Source organism: Sinocyclocheilus rhinocerous, unplaced genomic scaffold (assembly GCF_001515625.1).
Source record: "Sinocyclocheilus rhinocerous isolate Xijiao unplaced genomic scaffold, SAMN03320098_v1.1 scaffold2214, whole genome shotgun sequence".
Classification (NCBI taxonomy): domain Eukaryota; kingdom Metazoa; phylum Chordata; class Actinopteri; order Cypriniformes; family Cyprinidae; genus Sinocyclocheilus; species Sinocyclocheilus rhinocerous.
The window spans coordinates 419,873-444,679 of record NW_015636528.1 but is presented as its reverse complement, the minus strand read 5'-3'; the positions used below and the strand labels follow the sequence as shown (position 1 = coordinate 444,679).

Here is a 24,807-nt window from a genome sequence, read left to right as displayed (position 1 = left end):
CTTTTATTAGTAGTAGTATTATCATTATATTTAAGTATTTCGGTCACAGTTTCTTCAAGTTAACTTTGTCAGCTTTTATTTTGACAGGTTGCTGTGAAGACCTTTACATTTCTGTATGTATATGATACGACAATAATTTTACTCAAAAGAAAAGGTAAAATGCTAATAAAGTGACTCTCTGAGGAGTTCTACAGATTATGTTCATGTCCTCATATATTTAGGCGGCACAGGCTGAAACTGCGCGTCTGCACCATCATTCAGTCACAAAGAGATGCAGAACATGCAGGATTCATATTTAAATAATATTTTTGCAGACACTAGTATATTCACAGACACTAGTCCGTAACGCATCTTAAAAATAAGGCTTTAATAATACTTTTATTAGTAGTAGTATTATCATTATATTTAAGTATTTCGGTCACAGTTTCTTCAAGTTAACTTTGTCAGCTTTTATTTTGACAGGTTGCTGTGAAGACCTTTACATTTCTGTATGTATATGATACGACAATAATTTTACTCAAAAGAAAAGGTAAAATGCTAATAAAGTGACTCTCTGAGGAGTTCTACAGATTATGTTCATGTCCTCATATATTTAGGCGGCACAGGCTGAAACTGCGCGTCTGCACCATCATTCAGTCACAAAGAGATGCAGAACATGCAGGATTCATATTTAAATAATATTTTTGCAGCATTATATTCACAGACACTAGTCCGTAACGCATTTTGATTTAAGCGTACTGATTTCGTATTTATTCATCCAAAAATTCGGCAAATTCCGTGACATTCCACATAATACAATAAATTCCATTTTTATGACTGGATTCCGTGTTTTCTGCATCATGGAAATAACAGGGCCCTATCAATTGCTTGAAAGCTTTAGTTAGCTTGGAAAAGAACAATCTTTTGTGTTTCACAGAAGAAAAAAAAATTATACATGTTTGGAACGGCATGACGATGACTAAACTGCACAACTCCCGTTTTTAGGTGAACAACCACTTGATGACTGTTCTTTTATCCTGTTAAAACTATCTAATACTAGGTACCTAAAGCACTAAAAAAAGAGCTTGACTTTACAAAGGGTGTTAATGAACATCTGATTGAATTTTGAAGGCAAACATCGAAAGTCCACTCCAGAAAACAACCCCCAGAAACAGTCCTATCACTCATTAGCCAGTGCCTGTGTGAAAGCCAAGTGAGCTGCCAGAAAAGCTCTCAGAAATCAGTTGATGATGATTTCTGGAAGAAGAGACCCACGCTAATGAAGGACCATAATCAGATCATCTACAAATATGGAATAAAAAGCAGCATGCACACACATACACAAACACAGGCAGAGGTCCCGAGAGGATGCAGTAGGAACAAAGAATCGCCACCAGTGCTATGATATGCCAAAATGGGCAGATGGAGTTATGGAGTCCTGAAAATGAACAAGCCAAACAAAGTTCTGTCTGTACAAAACTTAAACAAATAAAATATGCTAGTTTAAAGCAGTATAAACAAAACCAACCATCAGATTGCTTCAGAAGTCATATGTACTACTTTTAGCTGTTTTTTTTTTTTTTTTCACCATTCTGGACCCAGACCTAGCCATTCTCACAGAAAAGGGCAGCCAGGATTTATTTATTTTGTTTCTTATTCTTATTTTGTCTTCCACGGAGTCATACAAGTTCAGAACATGACTGAGTAAATGATGACAAGTGTTTCATTTTCAGATGAACTAGCACATTAAAATATGACTGATTAGACAAGTTCTGAAGCTCTTATTGATTTTTTAGATCCTCCCAAATTTGACACACAGAGGCAGACGGGCTACAGAACAAAATGACCTAAATAGACCTCTACTGTTGTGCTTGTGGTCATGGCAACTGGAGGAGCCGGCTGAAATCGGGCATCCCTGGTGTCTGTTTTATGTCAGATAGTTAGAGTATGGTGCTCTCTTTTTAAAAGCGTTTGGGAGAGAGAAAGTCGACAACGTCTTCACTAATACATAATCTACTTTTTAAGACTGAAAACAACCAAATTCCTTTAAATAAAGTTTCAGGAAACTATACTAAAGCCATACCGTGGATGCATTTAGCATACTTGCTAATGCTGATCCACCTTAAGTTGTCCTAAACTTAATCTAGCAGTGTGTAGAGTTCATAGGCGCAGTTTTTTTTTTTTTGCTGGTGTGCATGTGTGTGTGAGTTAACTGTTAGGACTTGTTCCTCCGGTTGGTGTGGTGTGAGATTTCAGACGTATGAGTCAAAACACTGCACAACAACCTCGACACCGCACACCACTCAGATGCACAAGGCAACACTCTCAGCACCAGCACACACACGACATACAGATCTCACAGTTTGAGCGGTTAAAAACAACAACCAGCCTGACGCGTTCAGTGTAACTGTATAAACAACATTACCAATCAAAGGGCCGGACATGTTTCATGATGGTTAATCTCAGCTGCTTAATCCAGGACTTCCTGGAGCTTAAATGGATGTTTGTGATGTGGATTTAGTATGGGAAAACCTTTAAGGCTCATGATCACATGACATGAATAGACCTCCAAAGTCCAGATATGCTTTCAATGGGACAAATGAACTAAAAGGGTTTCTGTTATAAATTCCTGCCGCTGTAGGTTTACAGCACACAGACTCATGCAGTGCATTCTGATGGCTTTGATGTCCAATTAAGCAATTTAGTACTGTTTGCAACATTAATTTTCCACAAACTCATTTTTGGTAACACTTAACTTAGTAAATGGTATAATGCACTGTAACACATTATAATATGTCATAAAGACTCAATATTTAACCACTGGCAAGTCCCTGAGTCCCTGTTCTGTTGGTTTGTAAAATTATCCTTAAATGGACGCATTTGTGACCCAAAATATTAGTTTGTGGGTCATATTTTTGCCGAGATTGCCACTGTCAACATAAATTTACATATTATGAAATAAAAATTTGCATGCAACATATTTTTGCCTGTGTGCTGTGAATAGCAGCCTATCACATCATTTGTTGTGTTGTTGTAATAAAAATTAGAAAATATGTAATTAAATTTTATTTTCATTAAAAAGAAAATATATCAAAAAAACTTTGCTAGATTCACAATGTTAATAACTGGAAACGCATCATCACAGTCTGTAAAAAGGGTCAAGAGGTTTTTTTCTCCACTATGATACCAGGACAGTTACATTTTTAATTCATAAACGCACCATATTCATCAATTCAAAACATATTCATCAAAGGAGAGGTCAATTCACTGGTATGTGAAATGCAGTATGTATGCAGTATTTCACTGGTATGTGAAATGAAAAATGTTTTTTAATAAATGAAGAAATCTGGAAAAAAAAATAGTTTATTCTAATCGTATGTACTATGTAATTGTGCCATTTTTATACATAAATTAAATCAAGATGGAATGTTTACCAAAAGTAAAGTCATTTGCAGTTTTTGTGTGGCTAAATAAGTGAAATATCACTAATGAGCGCAACACCAATCATAAATGCTAATGACCGTTGAAGGCCAGTGATAAAAACATCTGTCCACATGATTGCATGAATAAAGTGTGAGAATGTCATTTCTTTTTGAATTACTGCCAAGTTGGACAGAGTTCACTGTTTGCATTTCTTGTACGTTTATAACTGTGGTTACCATTATTTACAAGACTGATTATAACTGCTTTATTACAAAACCTAGTGTGTGGTCTATGGATGCAGCACTTCATCATAGGCCCTCAAAACACTCCCAATGTGAAACCTGTTCAAAATGTAGGCAACTTAATTATGCTGCCTACTAAGATACCACATTTTAGCCAAATTCTAAAGCAGTGCCACACATATCTTTTGCAGGGAAGGTAAATTCAAGAAGGCACTGCAACAAGTTCAAATCCAACAAACAAATCCAATCCAATGCATCTTGATAATGCATTATGCATTTAGGCCCCAAATAAAGTGGACTGTTAAATTCTTCACGTACAATCTTTCCTCAATCAGCGAGGTAAAGATGGGCCAATTTGACCAGTGAGTCAGTGTCCAGGGGTCACATTAAAATCTCTCTCCTTTCCACTGTCATCTCAATCAGAGATCTGTTCTTCACCGGGTGAATTAGACGGTGATTCATAACAAACAACCGCAGGACACAGACACACACAAAAACATGCATAAACACACGCAGAGACAAGCACTACAATTAGACTCAGGTACTGAGACAAACACACACACTCACAGAGCAGATGCAATTACACAGGCAGGGGAAATGAGAGGTGATACACTGTTAGAGAGGTAGAGGCTGATAATGGACTAGATGAGTGCTGTGTGTGTGTGTGTGTGCACTGCCATCTAGAGCCATTAACCTCCTATCCTAATAAGATACTTTAATGGTAACGTTGCTAGTTTGTTTTTTACCTGGACAATTAAATATTAGGGATGTAACGATTAAGAATCGAATCGAATCGTGAAATCAAAATCGTGAATCGAATCGAATAATGAGTTGAGTGAATCGTTACATCCCTATTAAATATAGAGTTCAACACTTGATGATGGCATTGGGGGAAAAGGCATAATAAGACATAATAACTTGGTTTTTGTTATTCAAAACAAAGACACATTTCTACAGTAACCTGTCGGGCGTCCTCTGCTTAAAAACACTATGAACTTAGCACAGAAGTTTTTCAGCGCGCTGGTAGGTGGTTCATAGGGTCTTCTCGATGGGTACTAGATGGTTACTTACTGGCCCATATCAAAAGAGTCCATGTTGATTGAATTGAATCGAATTGAATAATTTAATTTAATTTAAATATTAATGGTTAAGTTATTAAACAGTAAAAACTTTTACACTTTAAACAGAATTTTTGTAACAATGAAAAATTTAGTATATTGCCGTGTTATATATCATTTAAAATATATAATGCAATATAAAATATTATTTACATAAAATATTTATTTTAAAGGTTAAATTAAATGAATAGTTAGCTACTTTCATGCGACAAAATCATTTACAATGTTACAAAAAAAACCTGTCACACGAAAGTATCTTATTCTTGATATGTATCTAAAAATAAAAAAAGAGAGTTTTTACTGTCACTTTTGATCAAATGAATCCATGAAGTATTAATTTCTTACTGTACAAATCGTACTCTCTCTCTCTCTCTCTCTCTCTATATATATATATATATATATAATTTTGGTATATTGCACAGCCCTAATATATATATATATATATATATATACACACATACACATACACACAAACATAATTATTCGCCCACTTATATTTACGTAATTTACATCAAGGTTTCCCAAACTGGGGTTCATGAAGAAACTGCAGCAGGTTTGTGGGTTTAATGAAAAGATAACTGATAATTGAAATCATAAAAATATAAAATTAAAATAAATCATTTTAAAATAAGTCATATTATGGTTAAATAACCAACTGAGCGATAATTCAAATGAAATTAATGTGTTCAGTAGTTGATGCAATGTTGAAATGCAGAGAAAGCACTTGAAATTGAAAACAAAATTATGATTTTTGTAAATCCAGTGGTCAAATGTTGTGATAACTATTTATTTATTATTATTAGTAGTAGTAGTAGTAGTACTTGACTAGTAACTGGCCTTTGTGTGAATGTCCACAAAACTGAAAGACTTTCTGAAATGTAACTAAGTGGTATTTTATTTTAGAAAGGAAAATTTAAACGATGAAAAATAAGAATGAGGGAGAATCTATAAATTCTAAATTATTTATTGCTATTGTGCAAATAATATATAATAATGCCATCAATAAAAAGTAACTTTAGCCTGATTACGAGTATTTTGAAATGCAACAATCTAATTACAAGTACTTGCTTTTACGTAATCCAGATTACATGTAATCAGTTACTACCCAGCACTGTGTACAATATGCTAATATATTCACCATGTATTCAAGGGCATTTGAGGTTCAGTGTGTAATAAAAAGCCAGAAACCAGTCCTTATAGATCTCACTGATTCTTGGTGAATTCTTATACAATAGCGTACTTGACTCAGCACTATGATGACAAATGTTATGGAGCTCGTGTGCTACACTATCATTAGCTACACCAGTAATTTTCCACAGTTCCATTTGTATTCAATTGGCTCTCGCTTGCTCTCCCCAGGGATGCCTTAATGTCTGTATAATATAACATAGTATAGCTCTATCACACTCGCAATACGCATCCCACTTTACAGCCTGCTTCGTGACTAAAAGAATTACTTTTACTAGCTGTTTATGCTAAGGCAAGCATTAATATTAATATCGCTCACATTTAGGGTTAGGGAGTTTTGTTCAGATCCTTGTAATAAACGGCAGGTAAATTATCCCGCACCATTTATGCTACTGAAGGAGGACTCGAGTCATATCTAGAGACCAGAATATCATAGACTCGAACGTGGGCTACACACACACACACACACAAATTACCCAGAACACTTTAGTAACCGCAGATTGGAAAAGCACTAGCGATACCCTAGCATTGCAGTGGCACGTTTCACATGTACAAACCCCACATACGTTTTATTTTCTAGGTTATCTTCCTTGAGTCTGACACCAAATAAATATTGCCCGAGATGTTTCACTGACAGCAACAAAGCCAACAAGTTTTGTCCTATGCCATATCAGATTTTTCGGACTTTCCCTCATAAATCTTCTCAGTGTTTTATCTCTGTTTTGTTCAACAAAAGTTGTGGGATTTCCCTGTCACAGTGATTGTACGTTTACCTTCTGTCACGACTGTCATGCCACGTCATGTCTGAATGAGAACTGACAATGCAGCAATCAGTCCTAAAAGGGAACTGCGATGTGATGTGTTATAAACGGATAGTTCCGGTCCTTGATTCTGATTGGTTGAGCTGCGTTCGAAGCTGTTGTAAATTACTCTACAAACATACATCTCTTTGTTTCTGTGTGTTGCTCGGCAACCACTTTGTTGCAAGTGCAACCACAACCGTTTTTGAGGAACTGCACTGTTTGGCGGAAGAATGCTTTTATTAAAATCATTACATTTGATTTGCTTTGTTTTATTTTGTGAAACCTTGCTACGTATATGGAATAACCGTTTTATAAAAGCAATAAGTGCCGTGAAGCCGTGGTTTACAGTGAATTTATAACAGCTAAGGGGGTTTTAGGCATGACTCCTTAGCCGTTAAAAATTCACTGTAAACCATGGCTTCTTGGGGCTTATTGCTTTATTTGCTGATAACGATTTAATTTTATTGGTAACAGCCTACAGCTTCTTATTATTCAAACTCAAGTTATTGATTAAATGTAAGAATTGGATTATGCATACATCTAACACTACGTATATGGAATAACCGTTTTATAAAAGCAATAAGTGCCGTGAAGCCGTGGTTTACAGTGAATTTATAATAGCTAAGGGGGTTTTAGGCATGACTCCTTAGCCGTTAAAAATTCACTGTAAACCATGGCTTCTTGGGGCTTATTGCTTTATTTGCTGATAATGATTTAATTTTATTGGTAACAGCCTACAGCTTCTTATTATTCAAACTCAAGTTATTGATTAAATGTAAGAATTTGATTATGCATACATCTAACAAGGCTAGAATAAAAGCCCTGGAAATCAATTTAAGGTGGCAAATGTCACCCCTTAATGAAAAGTTAATGTCTATAGATTTTGTCTAATTATTTGTCTAAACAAAATTCCAGGAAAAACTGAGATTTCATTTGGTCAATATCGCACACCCCCAAGCCCTACTTGCATCTTTTCTTACCTGTTTAATCAGCATGTAGGTCTCGGACATGATCTTCTCGATGCGCCGCAGGTCGTAGGTCATGCCCTTCTGACCTTGCTGCCACACCCTGTACGCATCCAAAAGCAGCGTCTTGCCCGACTCCACGTCATCCAGCAGCTTCCTCTTCCTGTTGGGTCTCTGCCGTGGTCCCACCTCAGGGGTGCTGGGTAGAGGTGTGGGGTTGCTGGCTGTTGGTGTTGTGACCATAGTAAGTGCTCCTTTAGCTGCGTTCACCTGATTCTGTAGCTGCTGCTGTTTTGAGCTAATGCTCAACTCCTCCAGTGACAGCTCCGACGCCCGACTGCTCTCTGGGACCTTATCGGCCTCATCTGTTGCCGATTTATCCACCCCCTGCTCCTGTGGTCTGGTTTCAGCAGGCGTTTGAGGGTCTCTGAATTTTGAGGCACCCGGCCATGATCCGGGGCCAAGCTCCATAGGCTCTGCAAGTGCTGAAGTACCTTCTCTGGGGTGAACGGCGGCCTCTGCCGCCTGATTTAAAGGCTCCAGGGAGAGCTGAAGAGTGGCTGAACATTGCTGAGGTATGCCAGGAGGTCCGGTCTCACTTCCTGTGGCCTTAGGGGTGTCGGGGAGTCCTGCTTTAGGCTGGGTGGCGTGGGAGCATTTGGGGTCCTCCACAGCAGGGGGCTGGTTGGACACATCCGCAGTGGTCATTTCACCCATAGAGGTGGTAGACGGTTTAGGGGGATCACTTACCTGAGAAAGAGAATGATACAGATATGATAAGACATCTTCACACAACAAATGTGACAAAGAAACCACATTTAAAGTGGGGGTGGCGTGGGAGCATTTGGGGTCCTCCACAGCAGGGGGCTGGTTGGACACATCCGCAGTGGTCATTTCACCCATAGAGGTGGTAGACGGTTTAGGGGGATCACTTACCTGAGAAAGAGAATGATACAGATATAAGACATTTTCACACAACAAATGTGACAAAGAAACCACATTTAAAGTGGAGAATATAAAGTAACGCATGTAAGTAAGGATGATTCTGCTGACAGAAAGCAAGACGTATGCTAATATATTATGATTAATGCAAACTTTAAAAAGGCTGTGACACTAGGAGTGAGGAAGGAACATTTTTGCACTACTGGATATGGTTTAACTCAATGTAAAATGTCTAAAGAAAGAAGCACAGGCATTAAGTTGAGCGAAGCTCTCACTCTGTTCTTTGAGCAGTCGGGATGGCATTAACTAATGTGTTAGCACAAACATAAGCATATCCTTGGCTGTCAGATCTGGCTTAAGTCTCAGTTCCCAAACATGGCAGAGTCTCCATAGGAAGCACATGCTAGCAAGGCCACTGTTCAGCTTCTATTTCTAAAATAAAAAAATAAAACAAACAAAACAAAACAAAAACCACACATACAAAATAAAAAATAAAATTCTCTAAAAACAAACAAGAAAAAGAACACACACACACAAAAAAAACGGAAAACAAAAATAAAACCTTCTAAAACCAAAACAAAGCAAAACACAAAAAGTTAAAATGAAAAAAGTAGCAGACACACACAAAAACCTTAAAAAAAAACACCAAAACAAAATAAGAAAACAAACAAAAACAAAATGAAAAAAAAAACAAACAAGAAAAACAACAATGAAAACAAAACTAAATCTTTCTAAAACCAAACCTAAATATATATATACAGTGCCAATAAAAGGTTTTTGCCCCCTTCCTGTTTTTTTTTATTTTTTGCATATTTGTCACACTTAAAACTTTCAGATCATCAAACCAATTTTAATATTACGCAAAGATAATGCAAGTAAATACAAAATGCAGTTTTTAAATGATAATTTCATTTATTAAGGGAAAAAAGCTGTCCAAACCTACCTGGCCCTACGTTAAAAATAATTTGCCCCCTCCGGTTAAATCATGAAAGAGCTGTGATTAACCACATTATTTTAGAAAGCTGAGTTAAATTTCACTAGCCACACGCAGGCCTGATTACTGCCAGACCTGTTGAATCAAGAAATCACTTAAATAGAACCTGTCTGACAAAGTGAAGCATGCTCATCCAGTCTGGAAAGGGTTATGAAGCCATTTCTAAGGCTTTGGGACTCCAGCGAACCACGGTCAGAGCCATTATCCACAAATGAAGAAAACTTGGAACAGTGGTGAACCTTCCCAGAAGTGGCCGGAATCTTTTAAGTGTGACAAATATGCAAACAATTAAAAAAACAGGAAGGGGGCAAAAACTTTTTCACACCACTGTGTGTATATATAAAAAAAATAAAAACACATACAAACAAAACAAAATGAAAAAAAAAAAAAACCTTAGAAAAACAAACCAAAACAAATGAGAATTTAGCTTTCATACCCCTGTGAGTTTATCCAGATTGTCTTCCAGCACTTTTACAGTGAAGAAAAATGCTCGCTTGGCCAAAGTTTGTCGGTCCACATCTCTTAAGTACTTCCTATAACACACAACATAAAAAGATATATGTCCTTGCATTAAAATGCTTCATGCCATATGCTTCATATATAACAAAATGGGAAAACAAACCCACAAAAAAAATGTTATGATAACGGTATGAAATGCTATAAATTTTATATATTTTCAAACAACATTCATAACAAACATGCAAGGTTAATTGAATTCTTCACAAGCATTTGGCAACACTACATTTCAAGAGGCTACTTCACTCCATTTCCTGTTATAAATATGCACATTTAATTAAATGAGCAAAACAAAATAAACAAATTAAATATTTGCATTGTCTTACTTTCCCTGCTCAGGGGTTCTCTGAAGCATGAGGGAGATTTTAAGTAAAGTGTGGTGATCTTTCAGTTGAGACAGAACATCCAGCAAGAGCACGATGGATCTGTTCATATGAGATGCAAAACTACCAGAATTTAGCTTTCATACCCCTGTGAGTTTATCCAGATTGTCTTCCAGCACTTTTACAGTGAAGAAAAATGCTCGCTTGGCCAAAGTTTGTCGGTCCACATCTCTTAAGTACTTCCTATAACACACAACATAAAAAGATATATGTCCTTGCATTAAAATGCTTCATGCCATATGCTTCATATATAACAAAATGGGAAAACAAACCCACAAAAAAAATGTTATGATAACGGTATGAAATGCTATAAATTTTATATATTTTCAAACAACATTCATAACAAACATGCAAGGTTAATTGAATTCTTCACAAGCATTTGGCAACACTACATTTCAAGAGGCTACTTCACTCCATTTCCTGTTATAAATATGCACATTTAATTAAATGAGCAAAACAAAATAAACAAATTAAATATTTGCATTGTCTTACTTTCCCTGCTCAGGGGTTCTCTGAAGCATGAGGGAGATTTTAAGTAAAGTGTGGTGATCTTTCAGTTGAGACAGAACATCCAGCAAGAGCACGATGGATCTGTTCATATGAGATGCAAAACTACCAGGACGATCGATCTCATCTACTGGAATACGCCAGATGCCCTGAGGAAGAGAAGGAGAGAGCCATTAGCAGAGAGAAGAGGAGTTCGTCTGCATGAACGGAGGCATCACGACAGCTTTAAGCCCGGCACTGGCTGTCAGATCTGGCTCCAGTCTCATTTGCCAAACAAGCCAGCATCTCCACAGGAAAATTGATGTTACCAAGGCCACTGCTGAGCTTCTCTTTACAGCACGGTCCAAAAAATACATAAGAGCCAATTATAAACACAATGCAGTGCATCACGAACATCTCCAATTGCGCAAAACAAATGATTCACATTCCATTAACATTCACAAGAGGTAAACATAAGGAAAGAATGAGTGGATGACTTCAGACAGTGCAGCGCTCATAGGTGAAGGTAATAATGAGAGAGAAGAGAAAATGGAGAGAAGTGGAGAAATGTTATTGTTGTAAGGCCATCTGCTGTTGGCTCTTGATGTGTTGGTCTCCGGCCATGAAGAAAATCTGCCCACTGATGAGAAATCTGACTCAACCCACTCTCTCTCTCTCTCTCTCGATCCATCTCTCTAGCCCTCTGCTTCATCTCGAGCTGTTCGTCTTTCCCTCCAGTCGTGCTGGTCTAGTGTGCGAAGTCAATCTGGCTGGAAAACAGCAGACTAAACGGAGCTATTGACAATGAACAGAGATGGCAAACTAATGAAGACGCCAAGAAAACATGCTCTACGCAGACACTTCTAGTTATGCGAGCTCGATTTCACGTGGCATTGTATTGTGAAAGAACTCATAGCACAGTACGGTGCATTCTCAGGATGACTGCAAACGTGCAATAGCAGACATTAGCAAAAACTGTCTTCCTTTTCCCGTTTTCTCTTTTAGATCAACTACCGTAATGTCATGGTGGAGCAACAGTCTGAAGAGAATCTTGCTGTCTTATCGGAAAATGTGACATTATATCACAGTAATGTGTTAAAGCCAATGTGAAATGGCGTTTGAAACCCATTTTACTTCTATAATCAAAATATTCAACAAGAAAAATGTTGGACAGGGCTTGATTTTATTTATTGAGAATTGATACATATCAGAATAAAGTCAGATGATTTGAGATAATCATAAAAATAATTATTTGTTTGAAATAAATGTTCTATGCTCACCAAGGCTGCATTTATTTGATAGAGTAAAAACTGTAAATATTATTACAATATTATTAAAATACAATTTAAATAAAAAATAATAATATTACAATTTAGAATAACTGCTTTCTATTTAAATATACTTTAAAATGTAATTTATTCCTGTGATGCAGATAGTATTCATTATTATTGGTGCTCAATTATTCATAATGTTTCTTATTATCATCAATGCTGACAATTTTTACTGCTTAATATTTTTGTGAAAACTGTGATACCCCAAACTGAATGGTTGTGCTAAATAAATAAATACAATTTATACTTTTATTTAGAAAGGACACATTAAATTAATAAAGTGACAGTAAATACATTTATAATGTCATTTCAAACAAATGCTATTCTTTTGAACGTTCTATTCATCAAAGAATCCTGAAAAACAAAAAATACCAATTAAGCAGCAAAAAACGTTTTCAACATTGATACTATTATTAATAACTGGGCGCCAAAAATAATTGATAATAATCGAGCAAATCAGCATATTAGAATGATTTTTGAAGGATCATGTGACACTGAAGACTGGAGTAATTATCATATTTGCATCACAGGAATAAATTGAAAATATATTAAAATAAAAAAAAGTTTATTTTAAACTGTAGTAATATTTTACAATAATACTACCTTTACTGTGTATTTATGTACATGCAGCCTTAGTGAGTATAATATTTTTTTTATAACATTAAAAACCTTAATTATTCCAAACTTTTGACCAGTAGTGTACATTATGATGAAAGATATTTAAAAAAATGTCTTTGGACTACTGTGCATGATGGATCATTCATAAAAAGAGCAGGAACATGGATTAATAAGGTAAGTAGGCTCAATATTTTATTTATGAATGAACAATGCGATGCGCACTTGCAATACAATGGAAATGCAAGCATTTGCATCTGTGCTCTGGTCACGACAGCTTCATCCTTCACCAGTGTGAGAGTGTCTCCAGCAAGCAGAGAACTTCTGAGTAAACATCAATTAGAGCAAATAGTCTGTTTTCAAACAGAAACTTATAGTCATGCAGAGCTGCAAGTCTCTGCAGTCTTGATTTCAAGGATGAAACCCGTGTACCCCAGTTTTCTGCAGCCAATCTTTCAGTTTGAATCTTTCTAATTGCCCTAAAAAAAGGACACTGCTTCGGTTTGGCCTGGCAGACACCCATGTGTGGACATTTCAGAAAATGTAGATAATGGCACTGGAGCATGTGGAAACTGAGAAAGTGGATGTAAGCGAGAACTAAAAAATATGCAGGAGTGAGAAGAGAGAGAATGCGAAAAAGAAAGTAATGCTAATCGGAACATTGGATGTTTCCGGAAACCTGGGTGTTTATTTGCATGCGGAATGATCTGCAGCTGCTAGTCATCAAATTAAGAGCAGAGCGAAAGAACCGATCCAGAAGGCACATGAGGAAAAAGGAGGAAGGGAAATGGGGAACAAAAAAAAATTAACTGGAGGATGGATTAAAAGAAATGAATAAACTTCATATTTTGGTAATGCACTGAAATTCTGCCTATACAGCAGTCGCGTTTTCTACCTTGGTGTGATATACAGTAGCTAAACAAATGCATTTATATTTTTCATCCTTTAGGAAAATGTAATATACATGCCGATGTTTAAACAGATTTTTTATTTTTTTTTAATCAGAGCAATTTTGACAAATATTGTAACCAGTTAGATTCAAAATGTTTAATGGAGAGAGTAAAATTCAACAGTTTATTAATATTATATTATTTATTTAATAATATTATTATTTAGATTATTATATTGATTTATTAAATCACTCACATAATAAATCTAGTTAAACATAATCAAGGCATTTTTTCCAGAATCTTCTCCACTAAGAATAACACAGGAAACTAGAGATGCACCGATTGCAATTTTCTTGGCCGATACAATGAGACGTGTGTGAGAGAGAAGGGGTCGTCGGAGAGAAGAGAGCGAGAATGCGCGGCTGACATTATTGCCTGTGCTGCTGGTAACAAAACGGATCGGCTCAAAATCGGAAAGAAGTGAGACTGACCGACCGATCACCGATCAGGAGGAAAATCGGACGATTCCGATCCCTGGCCGATCGATCGGTGTATCTCTACAAGAAACAATATTTAACCATTTTCATTTATATCTACCATAATACGAACAAACAGCAATATTCACCTTTACAGTAAAAAAGAAAAAGAAAAAAAGAAGATGTTTCAAAGTTGTAAATAAAAGATTACTGGAGTACATTTTACAGGAAAACACCATTTTAGTCTTTGTACTTCAGATTTTCACTTTTATTCAATGTATTACAGATTCTTTGTAATTATTTGTGAAATTTGCTATCAGTTTTTTGAGTGAAAATTGTTTCTACAACCAATTCTTTTTTCAGTGTACATATATTTGAACTAAAACATTGAACATGGAATGCTTTTGAGGGTTTGGCAAAAAATAAATCCTTAAAATCGGAATTTAAAACAGATTCACTGAAACAAGCCGTTTGAGCTGATTCACAAAAATGAATCAAACTTTCTAACTCGAACGCTGTTTTGAATAAAACATTTAAACGAGAGTTTCATGTTATTAATACCATCAACATCATCACACACCAAATTGTGAGAAGTCTAATAAAACTGGCCAAATAAAAAGCTCATCAAAACCATCCTGACAAAAAGTGGCCTATAATATACCATACATATTAAACATGTATCACCCAACTTTACCTTTGAAAAATAAACTCTAGACTCTCACAGGCCAGCATCAGTGGCTAATGCCATAACACAAAGTTTTAAATGTGAAACAGCAGTCAATAGAGAGAAGCTGCCAAGAATGAGTCAGTGTGTGTGTGTGAGAGAAAGGCTTTTGCCCTTTCACTGCAGGGATTACCCAAAGCCCCTCCAGCAGCACACAGTAGACGGATGGATACAGGAAAGAGAAAGGAGGGAGTGTATCCTGATGGATAGATATGGGAAGGAGGCGTGTCCAGAAGGATCAGCAGATGGAATGCTATTAGACGGGTCTCTGGCACAGGACCCTCAAACCGCTGTTACAGTCCAATAACACGGCTTTACGCTCAGATTACACACATGAGCTCAGTCATTCCTGCACTGCAGCAACTGTACTTCTCATCAGCATGTTTACAAGATGTGGGTTTGCCTCACAACTGTGGGGTTTGCAAGAATAATACTATTACATAACTTCCAGTCAATGTTTACTTTAATGTTCATAACAAAGTTTGTTTACCTAAATAACTACAGTTGTTTTATAGATTAAAATAAAATAGATTACAAATCAAATCTCATGATTTCTCTGTAAATAAACTGACTTTAAATCAGAAAACCTTTAAATATGTATTGCACTTAGTTTTATAAGAAGAAAACATGTAACAATGTAGTCCTCTGATGGTGTTGGGCTTTAATGCTGACTAACATCCTTCAAACAAAGACAGCAAATTGCTTAACTTCTGTTCAGTTACAACTATTCTGACCGGTGTTTTAAAAGGTGCATGTATTAACAGTGTAAATGTAATGGAGTTAAATATATAACGTCTTGAAGAACTAACTTTAGCCTTAATTATACCACTGAAGCTTGTAAATGAGTTTTAGATTAAATGCAAAAATGATGCTACTATTGTGACAAAGTCTTTGGCTTTGCTGTTATGATAACTACACCAGCATTTGATATCAGTGCGGCTTTTTGTGTCAGTGCGAACTTGCATCACAGACTAACAAGATTGTTCACAATAAGAAGAGACATAATGGGAGTGAATGGTATGTCCCTTTCGAAAGGTTAAGTATGGCAAGTGCTCTGGTATTTGATTCACTAAGAGCCTTGTTTATTGTCCATTTCTTTTTTTTCTGGGAATCCCCACACCTCCAGAAGTGAACAAATACATAACAGCCATGTTTATACGACTTTGGTCATAAAAAAAGAGGGAGAAAAACAAAAACAATGCTTTCACAGCAAACAAAACTTCCTGAAGATGAGGACTAACATGAACGAATCCAGCTAATCATCTGCTTCTGATTAGCATATTTCCATTATTATGAGAAGGAAAACTTTTTGACTTCAACTAAAAAAAAGCTCTTGAAGATTTAAGATGACATACAAAGACACAAATTACTGAAATGTCTACTCGTAAAAAAGCTACCCAAACCAAACAAATTTACTTCATGCAGCCATTAAAAGACTAAAGTCTACTGACCAGCGAAAGGAGAGCAAGCTGTCATGTCTGTTTCAGGCCTACAGCTACTTCTAATGCGATCAATATAATTTGACAGCAAAATCATTGAATTGAGCCCAGCAGACACAGGGCTTCCCTCACCATGTGAGCTGCAAAAAGTGTTTTCATTAGTGAAGAAGAGTTGAAAACGATTGAAATTTCCTTCACCAGTAAAAAAAAAAAAGAAAAGAAAAACACTTTCTCAAAAGCCTTCAATAGGAGTAGCGCAAACCAGCAGATGTGGAGATATCAAGAACGCTGCAAGATGTTCCTGATAAGCAGTTCCGATTCGACACGTTTGACTAATTATGCGAAACAAATTTGTGCACACTTTGTGAATTTTACCTCAGGGATTCCCCCTAGACACCCAACCTCAACTACTTTAAAAGTGTCAAGAATTATAGTATCTAAAGAAGCATCTCCACTCCAGAACTGAGGAACACAGAAGGAAAGCGGGAACAAGGAGGAAGGAGGTTCCCAGTTTTCTGACTCATCCAGTGCACTTCATCACTCCATTTCTGGTCATTACTGCCGCTCGTATAGACGAAATGCAGGACTCCGGTGAGAGCACTAGCTAACTATTATCTGCGTCACGCGTGACCGAGTCAATGCTCTCAAACGCTCACTTTCTTTCTCTTGCCCTACTCCTTGAACTCTCACACACTGCTGCTCTCCCACCTTCAACTGGCTTTCTCCACCAAATCTGAACGAAAATATCTCAAATACGAGCAAGCTGACACTTCTCCTTTCCACCTTTTATTCCAGGAGCAAAAACAGAAGGCAAAGGAAACCAAACAGGAAAAGCAAAAGGAAGAAACTCACCATCACCAAGGAGAGCTACTCCACGCTCTGCCTGTATGAAGTGTGTGAGTAAATGGGATGTTTTGATTTTTTTTGTACGTTCCAGCGAGAGAAGGCGAGCTGAAGTCCAGGCTCGAGGGAGTGGGCTGCACGCGTGCGGAGGGAGGAGAAATGGAGAGATGGCTGAGAGAGCGTGTCTCAAACAGACGAGCGCTTGCTCTCCGCTCTTTCCAGCCCTGCCTTCGCAAAACAAAACGCCCACGCTTCTCTTTCTCTGCTCTGACCCCAGCGCACTCGCTTGTGCTCTCTCTCCTTCTCTGTACACAGGCGGAGAGACGGCCCCTTCAGAACGCAGCCAGCCAATCAGAGACAGACTCTGTTTCTCAGCCCAGCAGTGCACACCCACACAAACATACAGAGAGAAAGAGCGAGAGGTGAACGACAGGAGAGAGAAAACATGCAACAGGATGTTAGTGTGGGTTAGAGGGAAAAGGGTGTACGTGAACACAAACACAGATACGAGGAGACAAGGTGAGGGATTGTAATTGACAAGAAAAGAAGAGACGAGAACACAACAGACAAGAAAAAAAATTAGACAAGAAGAGAAGATGCTATAAGAGACTAAGAGAAAAAGAGAGGAGGTGAGACAAGAACATGAGAAACAAGAATAAAAGTATAAAGGAGAGCAAAGAACAGAAAAGAGAAAAGATAATAAGAGACCAAAACAGAAGAGACCAGATGTGAGACAAGAAGAGGAGAGACAGGATGAGACAAGAGAAGAAGGTGAGATGAGATAAGAAAAGGAGAAATAAGAATAATAGCGAACAAACAAGGGGAGAAGAGAACTAAAGAGAAAATAGATGAGAAGACAAGAGACACGCCAAAAAAGAGAAAACAGAATAGACAAGAGAACAAGAAAAGAGAAGAGGTGAGACAAAAAGAGAAGATGTGAGACAGCTTGAGAGTACAAGAGAGAGGAAGACAAAGAAGAGGAGATGGGACAATAAGAGAGAAAAAGAGACAGATGAGAGGAAAAGAGACTAGATGAGAATAGAAACAAACAAGGAGAAAACAAAAGAGACAAGGTGAGATGAGATGAGAAGAGGCGAGCCAGGCTGAGAGAAGAAGAAAGTAGAAGAGAACAGAAACAGAGAAGAACAGAAACGAGACAAAATGAGGACAAGAGAAGAAAAGTGGTGAAACAAAAAAAGACTAGGACGGGCGAGAGGAGATGATAAGAAAAGATGAGACTACCTGAGACAAGGTGTGACAAGAAAAGAAAAGGAGGAAGAGAGACGAGAAGAAAAAAAAGAGGTGAGAATAGAGAATAAGACTGTGATGAGACAAGACGATGCAAAGACAAGATCTGAGACATGGTGAAGTAGAAGACATGGTGAGACATGAGAAGAGACAAGAAAATAAGAAAAGGAAAGAGATGAAACAAGATGAGACAAGAAGTGAGAAAAGAGGAGCTTAGAGAAAAGAAGAGACCAGGAGATGAGAAGAGACAAAAAGGAAAGAGGTGAATAGAGACAAGAGAAGACAAGAAGTGAGGAGAAGAGACGAGAAAAAAAGTTAAAAGAGATGAGATGAGAAGGGAAGAAACAAGACAAGAAGAGACAGAAAAAAGTTAAAAGAGATTAGATGAGAAGGGAGGAAACAAGACAATAAGAGAGACAAGACGAGACAAGAAGCTGGGGACATGTTTATGTTGCAGTCACTGAGGCTCAGACAGCGCAGAGGTGTATCTCTGCCATACAGCTCTAATTTCCCCTTCTCCCTCTGTTAATGTTTGTGCGTTTCCACTGTGACAACAACACACACACACACACCTGGCATTTCCAACATCCTGCTGCTAACAGGAAAGTCAAGATGCAAATCGTGCTGACCGTATCTCTACATGTGAACCTCAGGTGTTTGCTACGGCTGAACTTTCACATACCAGCACTTCACACTAGTGGTCAACCGATATTGTTTTTTTGACAGCCGATGCCGATATCTTGGAAAGCCGGGTGGCCGATGGCCGATATAATTGTATTTATTTTAATTAATATTTAAGAAATTTGAAATAATTTGAAAATGGATAAAAAAAATAATTTTGTAAAATAAACATACTTATACCTTAGATGTATAAGTATGTTTATTTTACAAAATGATTTTTTAATCCATTTTCAAATGATTTCAAATTTCTTAAATAGTATTTTCTGGCTCAGACTGCATAGGTTAAAGCTTATGGGTCTGTCACGTGATGAACGAACGACTCAAACCCGAAGACTCGAGAGATGAACTAATCAATTCTCTTTCCGGCTCAGACTGCATTGGTTAAGCTTATGGGGCTGTCACGTGATGAACGAACGACTCAAACTCGAAGACTTGTCAGATAAGAGGTGAGGTGAGCTAATCATAGACTGAAGACCCAGGTAAACAATGAATTAATCTTTTCTGTTTCTTATAGCATTATAGTTTTGTATTGTTTGTAGTGTGATCAACGTTTGCGTAAGTAGTAGACGTGTTATGGAAGTAACACGTAACATTTTAATTATATTTTGCTAAAATGAACGAAATGACTCGAAAAAAGATTCGTTCATTTTGCTGAACGAGACTCAAAGGTCCGAGTCGGTAAAATGATCCAAACTTCCCATCACTAGATGACAGCGAACAGGGAGAATGTGAGCACTGTGTGCTCAGGCGCTGCCGCACTCAGCGCCGTCAAAATAAAAGTCCCGCCTCGAACGCATCGGCCAAACAAAAAAACTTATCGGCCGATGCCGATATATCGGTCGACCACTACTACACACATACAATAAAGCACAGCATATTCGTGTCATTCAGCCTGCTGTCAAACACACTTTCACTCGTTACTCTCAGAAGACACGCTGATACAGAAAGAGCCACAGGCAGAGCTCATTCTCCTAAAGAGATGTTCAGACATCTAAAGAAACCTGGACAGTACTGACTGATAAATAAAATAAAATAAACCCAATCCAGGCAGCTATTCTGTGGCTCGGGCCAGTGGTCCAGTGAGAGCAGGAGAGTGGGCGGCTACATATGCGAGCGCATAGGCCTATGCCTGAGTGTGTGTGGACATGGGAGAGAAACTGTGTTTGTGTTTTTGTGATGTGTTTAAGGCTTAGGCCAACAAATACTGCCAGAGCCCGGGGCAAACTAGAGCAGCCTGACCCATATCACTCACTCACATACACAAACAAAGGCAAAGATTCCCCCTCTCCTGTTCTGTAGAAACAGGAAATGACAATGTGTTTCATGACACAGCAAAACAGAGTATGTCCTGTGTCTTCTCTCCATTTCACAAGCCTTCTACAACGGTGCAAATAAAAGGTTACTTGCATGCAACAATTGATCAATTGGGAAAATTGTCAATTAACTAGATGAATGTTCTGAGTGACGCCAGTCCACAGACTGACTTGTGTTGCAGCCTCAAACTAAACAACACCATGTTGTTTTGTCTGGCCAGAAGAGAACTGGCCCCCCGACTGAGCCTGGTTTCTTTCTCCATTCTGCCACTGAAAGAGTTTGGGTTCCTTGCCACTGTTGCCTTTGCCTTGCTTATTTGGGGACAGTTGATATTTCCTAATATTATCGACTTGTTTGCACGGACACTACTGGATGAGAACTGAATTGAGCTGGACGATGCCATCACTGAAACAACAATGAACCAACTTTAACTGAAACATTTAGTCTTTTTAGAGCAGTTTTACAACAGAATTGAATTTTGTTTGCATTATTGAAACATTTTCCTGTTAAACACTATAAAGCTGCCTTGACACAATCTGAATTGTGCGCTATTTAAATAAAGGGAAAAAATTAATTCCATTATCGATCAAGTACCATTTCTATGTAAACAAAATTACATTTGAAAGTGGTCAAAGAATGGAAAAAAGCGTACAATGCAAGATGTTAGAAACCCGAGGGCATTTTATATTAAATCCTTCAGGAAGGTCATAAAAATATAGTTTTATGAGTCCAGATGTGGCTGTCACAAGCACTTTGACAGTGTCATTGTGTGGCTAAACACAGTTGAGAGGTTTTTCAGCAGGACATAATTTACATTTCACTGTTATATTCATAGAATTTAAGCATTCCCATTTGCCAATGCAGCTTGTCATAACAGTGAACAATTAAATGTCGCTGTTGTCATTAAGCTTCAATAGCTTCATAGCGCGTGTGCATAAATGTCAATCAAATGGAGCCCAACTGAGAAAATGACAGCAATATTTTTCATTTAAATAATATTTTTTGGACATAGGATTAAGGTTAACCTAACCTAATTGATTAACACATATAGAAATACTTAAAAAGGTGGCTATTGCAGCTTTATTTCTTGAAACTGAAACTTTAACACAATATAGCTTAATCTTGCAATTGTAAGTTTATATAAACTTTATTTTTATTAATTAATTTTATAATTATTTATTTTATTATAAACTATCATTTCTCTTTACTCTCACTGTTTTTAATTTAAAAAATGTAGTTTTATTATTATTTCTTTATTAGTATAATAAAATAAAAGAATACATTTTTTATTATTAATTTTGTAACATTTTTTCTTAAATTATTACAGTAAAAAGTAACATTAATTATACACTTAAAGGGTTAGTTCACCCAAAAATGAAAATTCTGTCATTAATTACTCACCCTCATGTCATTCCAAACCCATAAGACCTTCGTTCATCTTCGGAACACAAATTAAGATATTTTTTAATGAATTCTGAGAGCTCTCTGACCCATAGACAGCAAGGGTCCTTACATGATCAAGGTCCAGAAACGTAGCAAGGACATTGGTAAAATAATCCATGTGACATCAGGGGTTCAACCGTAATTTTACGAAGCTAATTTTACGAGAATATTTTTGTGCGCAAAGAAAACAAAAATAACGACTTTATTCAACAATTCGTCTCCTCTAGCGCCATTTTGGAGAGTATCCACTGAACGTAAACAGCGTATGCGACGCAGCTGACACAGAACAGCATACGTTGTTTACATATGTGATACTCTCCAAAATGGTGCTATAGGGTGACGCGGAGGAGACAAATTGTTGAATAAAGTCATTATTTTTTTTCTCTTTTGCGCACAAAAAGTATTCTAGTAGCTAGGGCTGGGTATCAAGTTTGATACTTTTTAGGCACCGACCGAATTGCCTCGATACCATCGAGTATCGAAAAACGTCTCGTCGTCCGGTACCAAATTTCGATACCTAAGGGGTTAATCTCATCAGCGTCAGTGAGCCAATAAGCCTGTAGCACTAGCCGGTGTGTTTGACTAGAAGAGGTGCGGCGCAGATCGATCATCCGCGAGAGCGATTCGAAAGCGCACGGAGCAGTCTGCTCTCTTTAGCTCTCGTGGTACTGTGTAGCACTAGCCGGTGTGTGTGACTAGAAGAGGTGCGGCGCAGATCGATCATCCGCGAGAGCGATTCGAAAGCGCACGGAGCAGTCTGCTCTCTTTAGCTCTCGTGGTACTGTAATACACCGATCGGTCTGCAATGCACAGTCGGTCCGCATCAAGTCGAACACACCTACTAGTAGGGTTGTGACGTCCTCACAGGTTAATCGACGTGTGACAACACCGGTATCACCGTGGGGGTGGGGGCGTTCCCTCTTTTCCTGGCTTTCCTTCGCTTTTAAATAGCTTGTAAAAGCGGAGTGAGCATTTTACTTTCACTTTGAAATAGCGGCAATTCGGAGTAAAGCAATTGTTCGTTTTTAGTTCGTTTGCATTTTCCCTCTTTTCCTCGCTTTCCTTCGCTTTTAAATAGCTTAAAAGTGCCGTGCGCATTTTACTTTCACTTTTGAATTAGCGGCAATTGATTTCATAAAATTGGTATCGAAAAAAGTATCGTTCAGGAACCGGTATCGAAGTCAAGGTATCGGTATCGATATCAAATTTTTGAACGATACCCAGCCCTACTCGTAGCTTTGTAAAATTACGGTTGAACCCCAATCTCCTTGCTACGTTTCTGAGTTTTTGTTAATACAATTAAGTTGGTTTGAGCCACCACAGTCATTTAAACATATACAAAATGACACAAAGTGAAAATAACATGGTATTTTTGGGTTATGGAAACAGAGTTACCATGGTGAATATATAATACTAACATAAACTGTTAATGAAACGTGGAAACTGCTCCTGAATAGAATGAATATCATACCTTCATGCAAATCCTTCACAGCTAACACACGCAGTACCAGTTAAGTGATTTATCGGTACTGTACTTTTATTTCACTTGTTGCATGCTCGTAGTTTCTGCGCTTTAGTGAAGTGATATACAGCGTGGCGCCACGTTCGCGCGTGCTATAGAAGAGTATGCGCTACGAGCACGGTATAACATCTGACAGGACAGGATAGTTCATTTTTCTGAGATGAGAGACTTTTTATTTCATAAGTTATGAAAATAACGATAGAATAATGACACTGACATTAAGCCCGTCAACATCTCCTCTGACCGCAGATACTGAATCGGTACAGCAAGCTTTTCACAGGCACTCTTTACTTAAACTGCATCTGACAGAAGTGTCAACAGCTTTCATGCACGTCTTTTAAAACAAAAGTCTCGCATCAGAAAAACATTAAAGGGGTCATATGATGCAATTTCAATTTTTCCTTTCTCTTTGAATGCAAACATATCCATTTTGCTGTCAGGAGTGGGTGAGGCTGACGCGAGTGAACGAGCACTGCTGCGCGCATGCGCGCTAAACAGACAGAGCGCAATCGAATAGGAGCGCAATAATTCCGAGTAAAACATACATTTTGCTAAAAAATTTGTTTTGTAGAATTTTAAACCTACATATAAAGTGTATTTTTATGATAGCAGTAACTGTAAGTGGACTACTGTAATAGGTAGGCTAAATCAATTGTAAGCCAGTAGGCTACAGTAGGCCTACTATAATTACTATGCTCAAATGAGTTAGTGTGAAGAGCAATTTTAGATTGTAATATTCTAATGTTCTGCTATCTGTTCTGCAAACTATAAAAGGTACATCTTTAATAAAACCAGAGAGAAAGGCTGCATGGCTAGAAACTGTATATATATAAAATAAAAAAATTAAAAAAGTCAAGTAATAGTATGTGACACAGTGGTAATATCATTATGTTGCTATTGGTCAGTAGAGGAGCTTAGCTTAGCCTGACAGTTAGCCTGCTTTAGACCAGGTGGGCGATTCGGCTCTTTGTATTAAGCAATGCATAAATACATGATGCTGTTTTGTTCATTATTCATTATTTGTTTATTATATGTTCATTGTTTATGCAATTTATGAAGTTATATTTGATTTATATGAGTTAATTTAGACGTAATGCACGTTTTTTATAGACAGTTACTTCCTTGCGTAGATAATTTAATGTGCTGCATTATTTTGCTCATTGCGCCCTTCTGTGGCCTCGGGAGACAAGCCAAAAGTTTAACCTATTTAATCTGCATATAAAACATTAGAAATTAGATATT

The 24,807-nt window shown here is 37.4% G+C and overlaps 1 protein-coding gene across 1 annotated transcript in view; it reads right to left on the bottom strand.

Annotated features, from left to right (window-relative positions):
- The window catches only part of LOC107747802 (calcineurin-binding protein cabin-1-like), a 116,504-nt gene that overhangs the window by 21,644 nt on the left and 70,053 nt on the right, over positions 1–24,807 (bottom strand). Inside the window, exons 36-38 of the mRNA XM_016562406.1 lie at positions 11,046–11,209; positions 10,640–10,736; positions 7,734–8,468 (exon numbers count right to left, since the gene is read on the bottom strand). Of these exons, the coding sequence (XP_016417892.1) occupies positions 7,734–8,468; positions 10,640–10,736; positions 11,046–11,209 (996 nt within the window). The remainder of the gene's footprint in view (positions 1–7,733; positions 8,469–10,639; positions 10,737–11,045; positions 11,210–24,807) is intronic.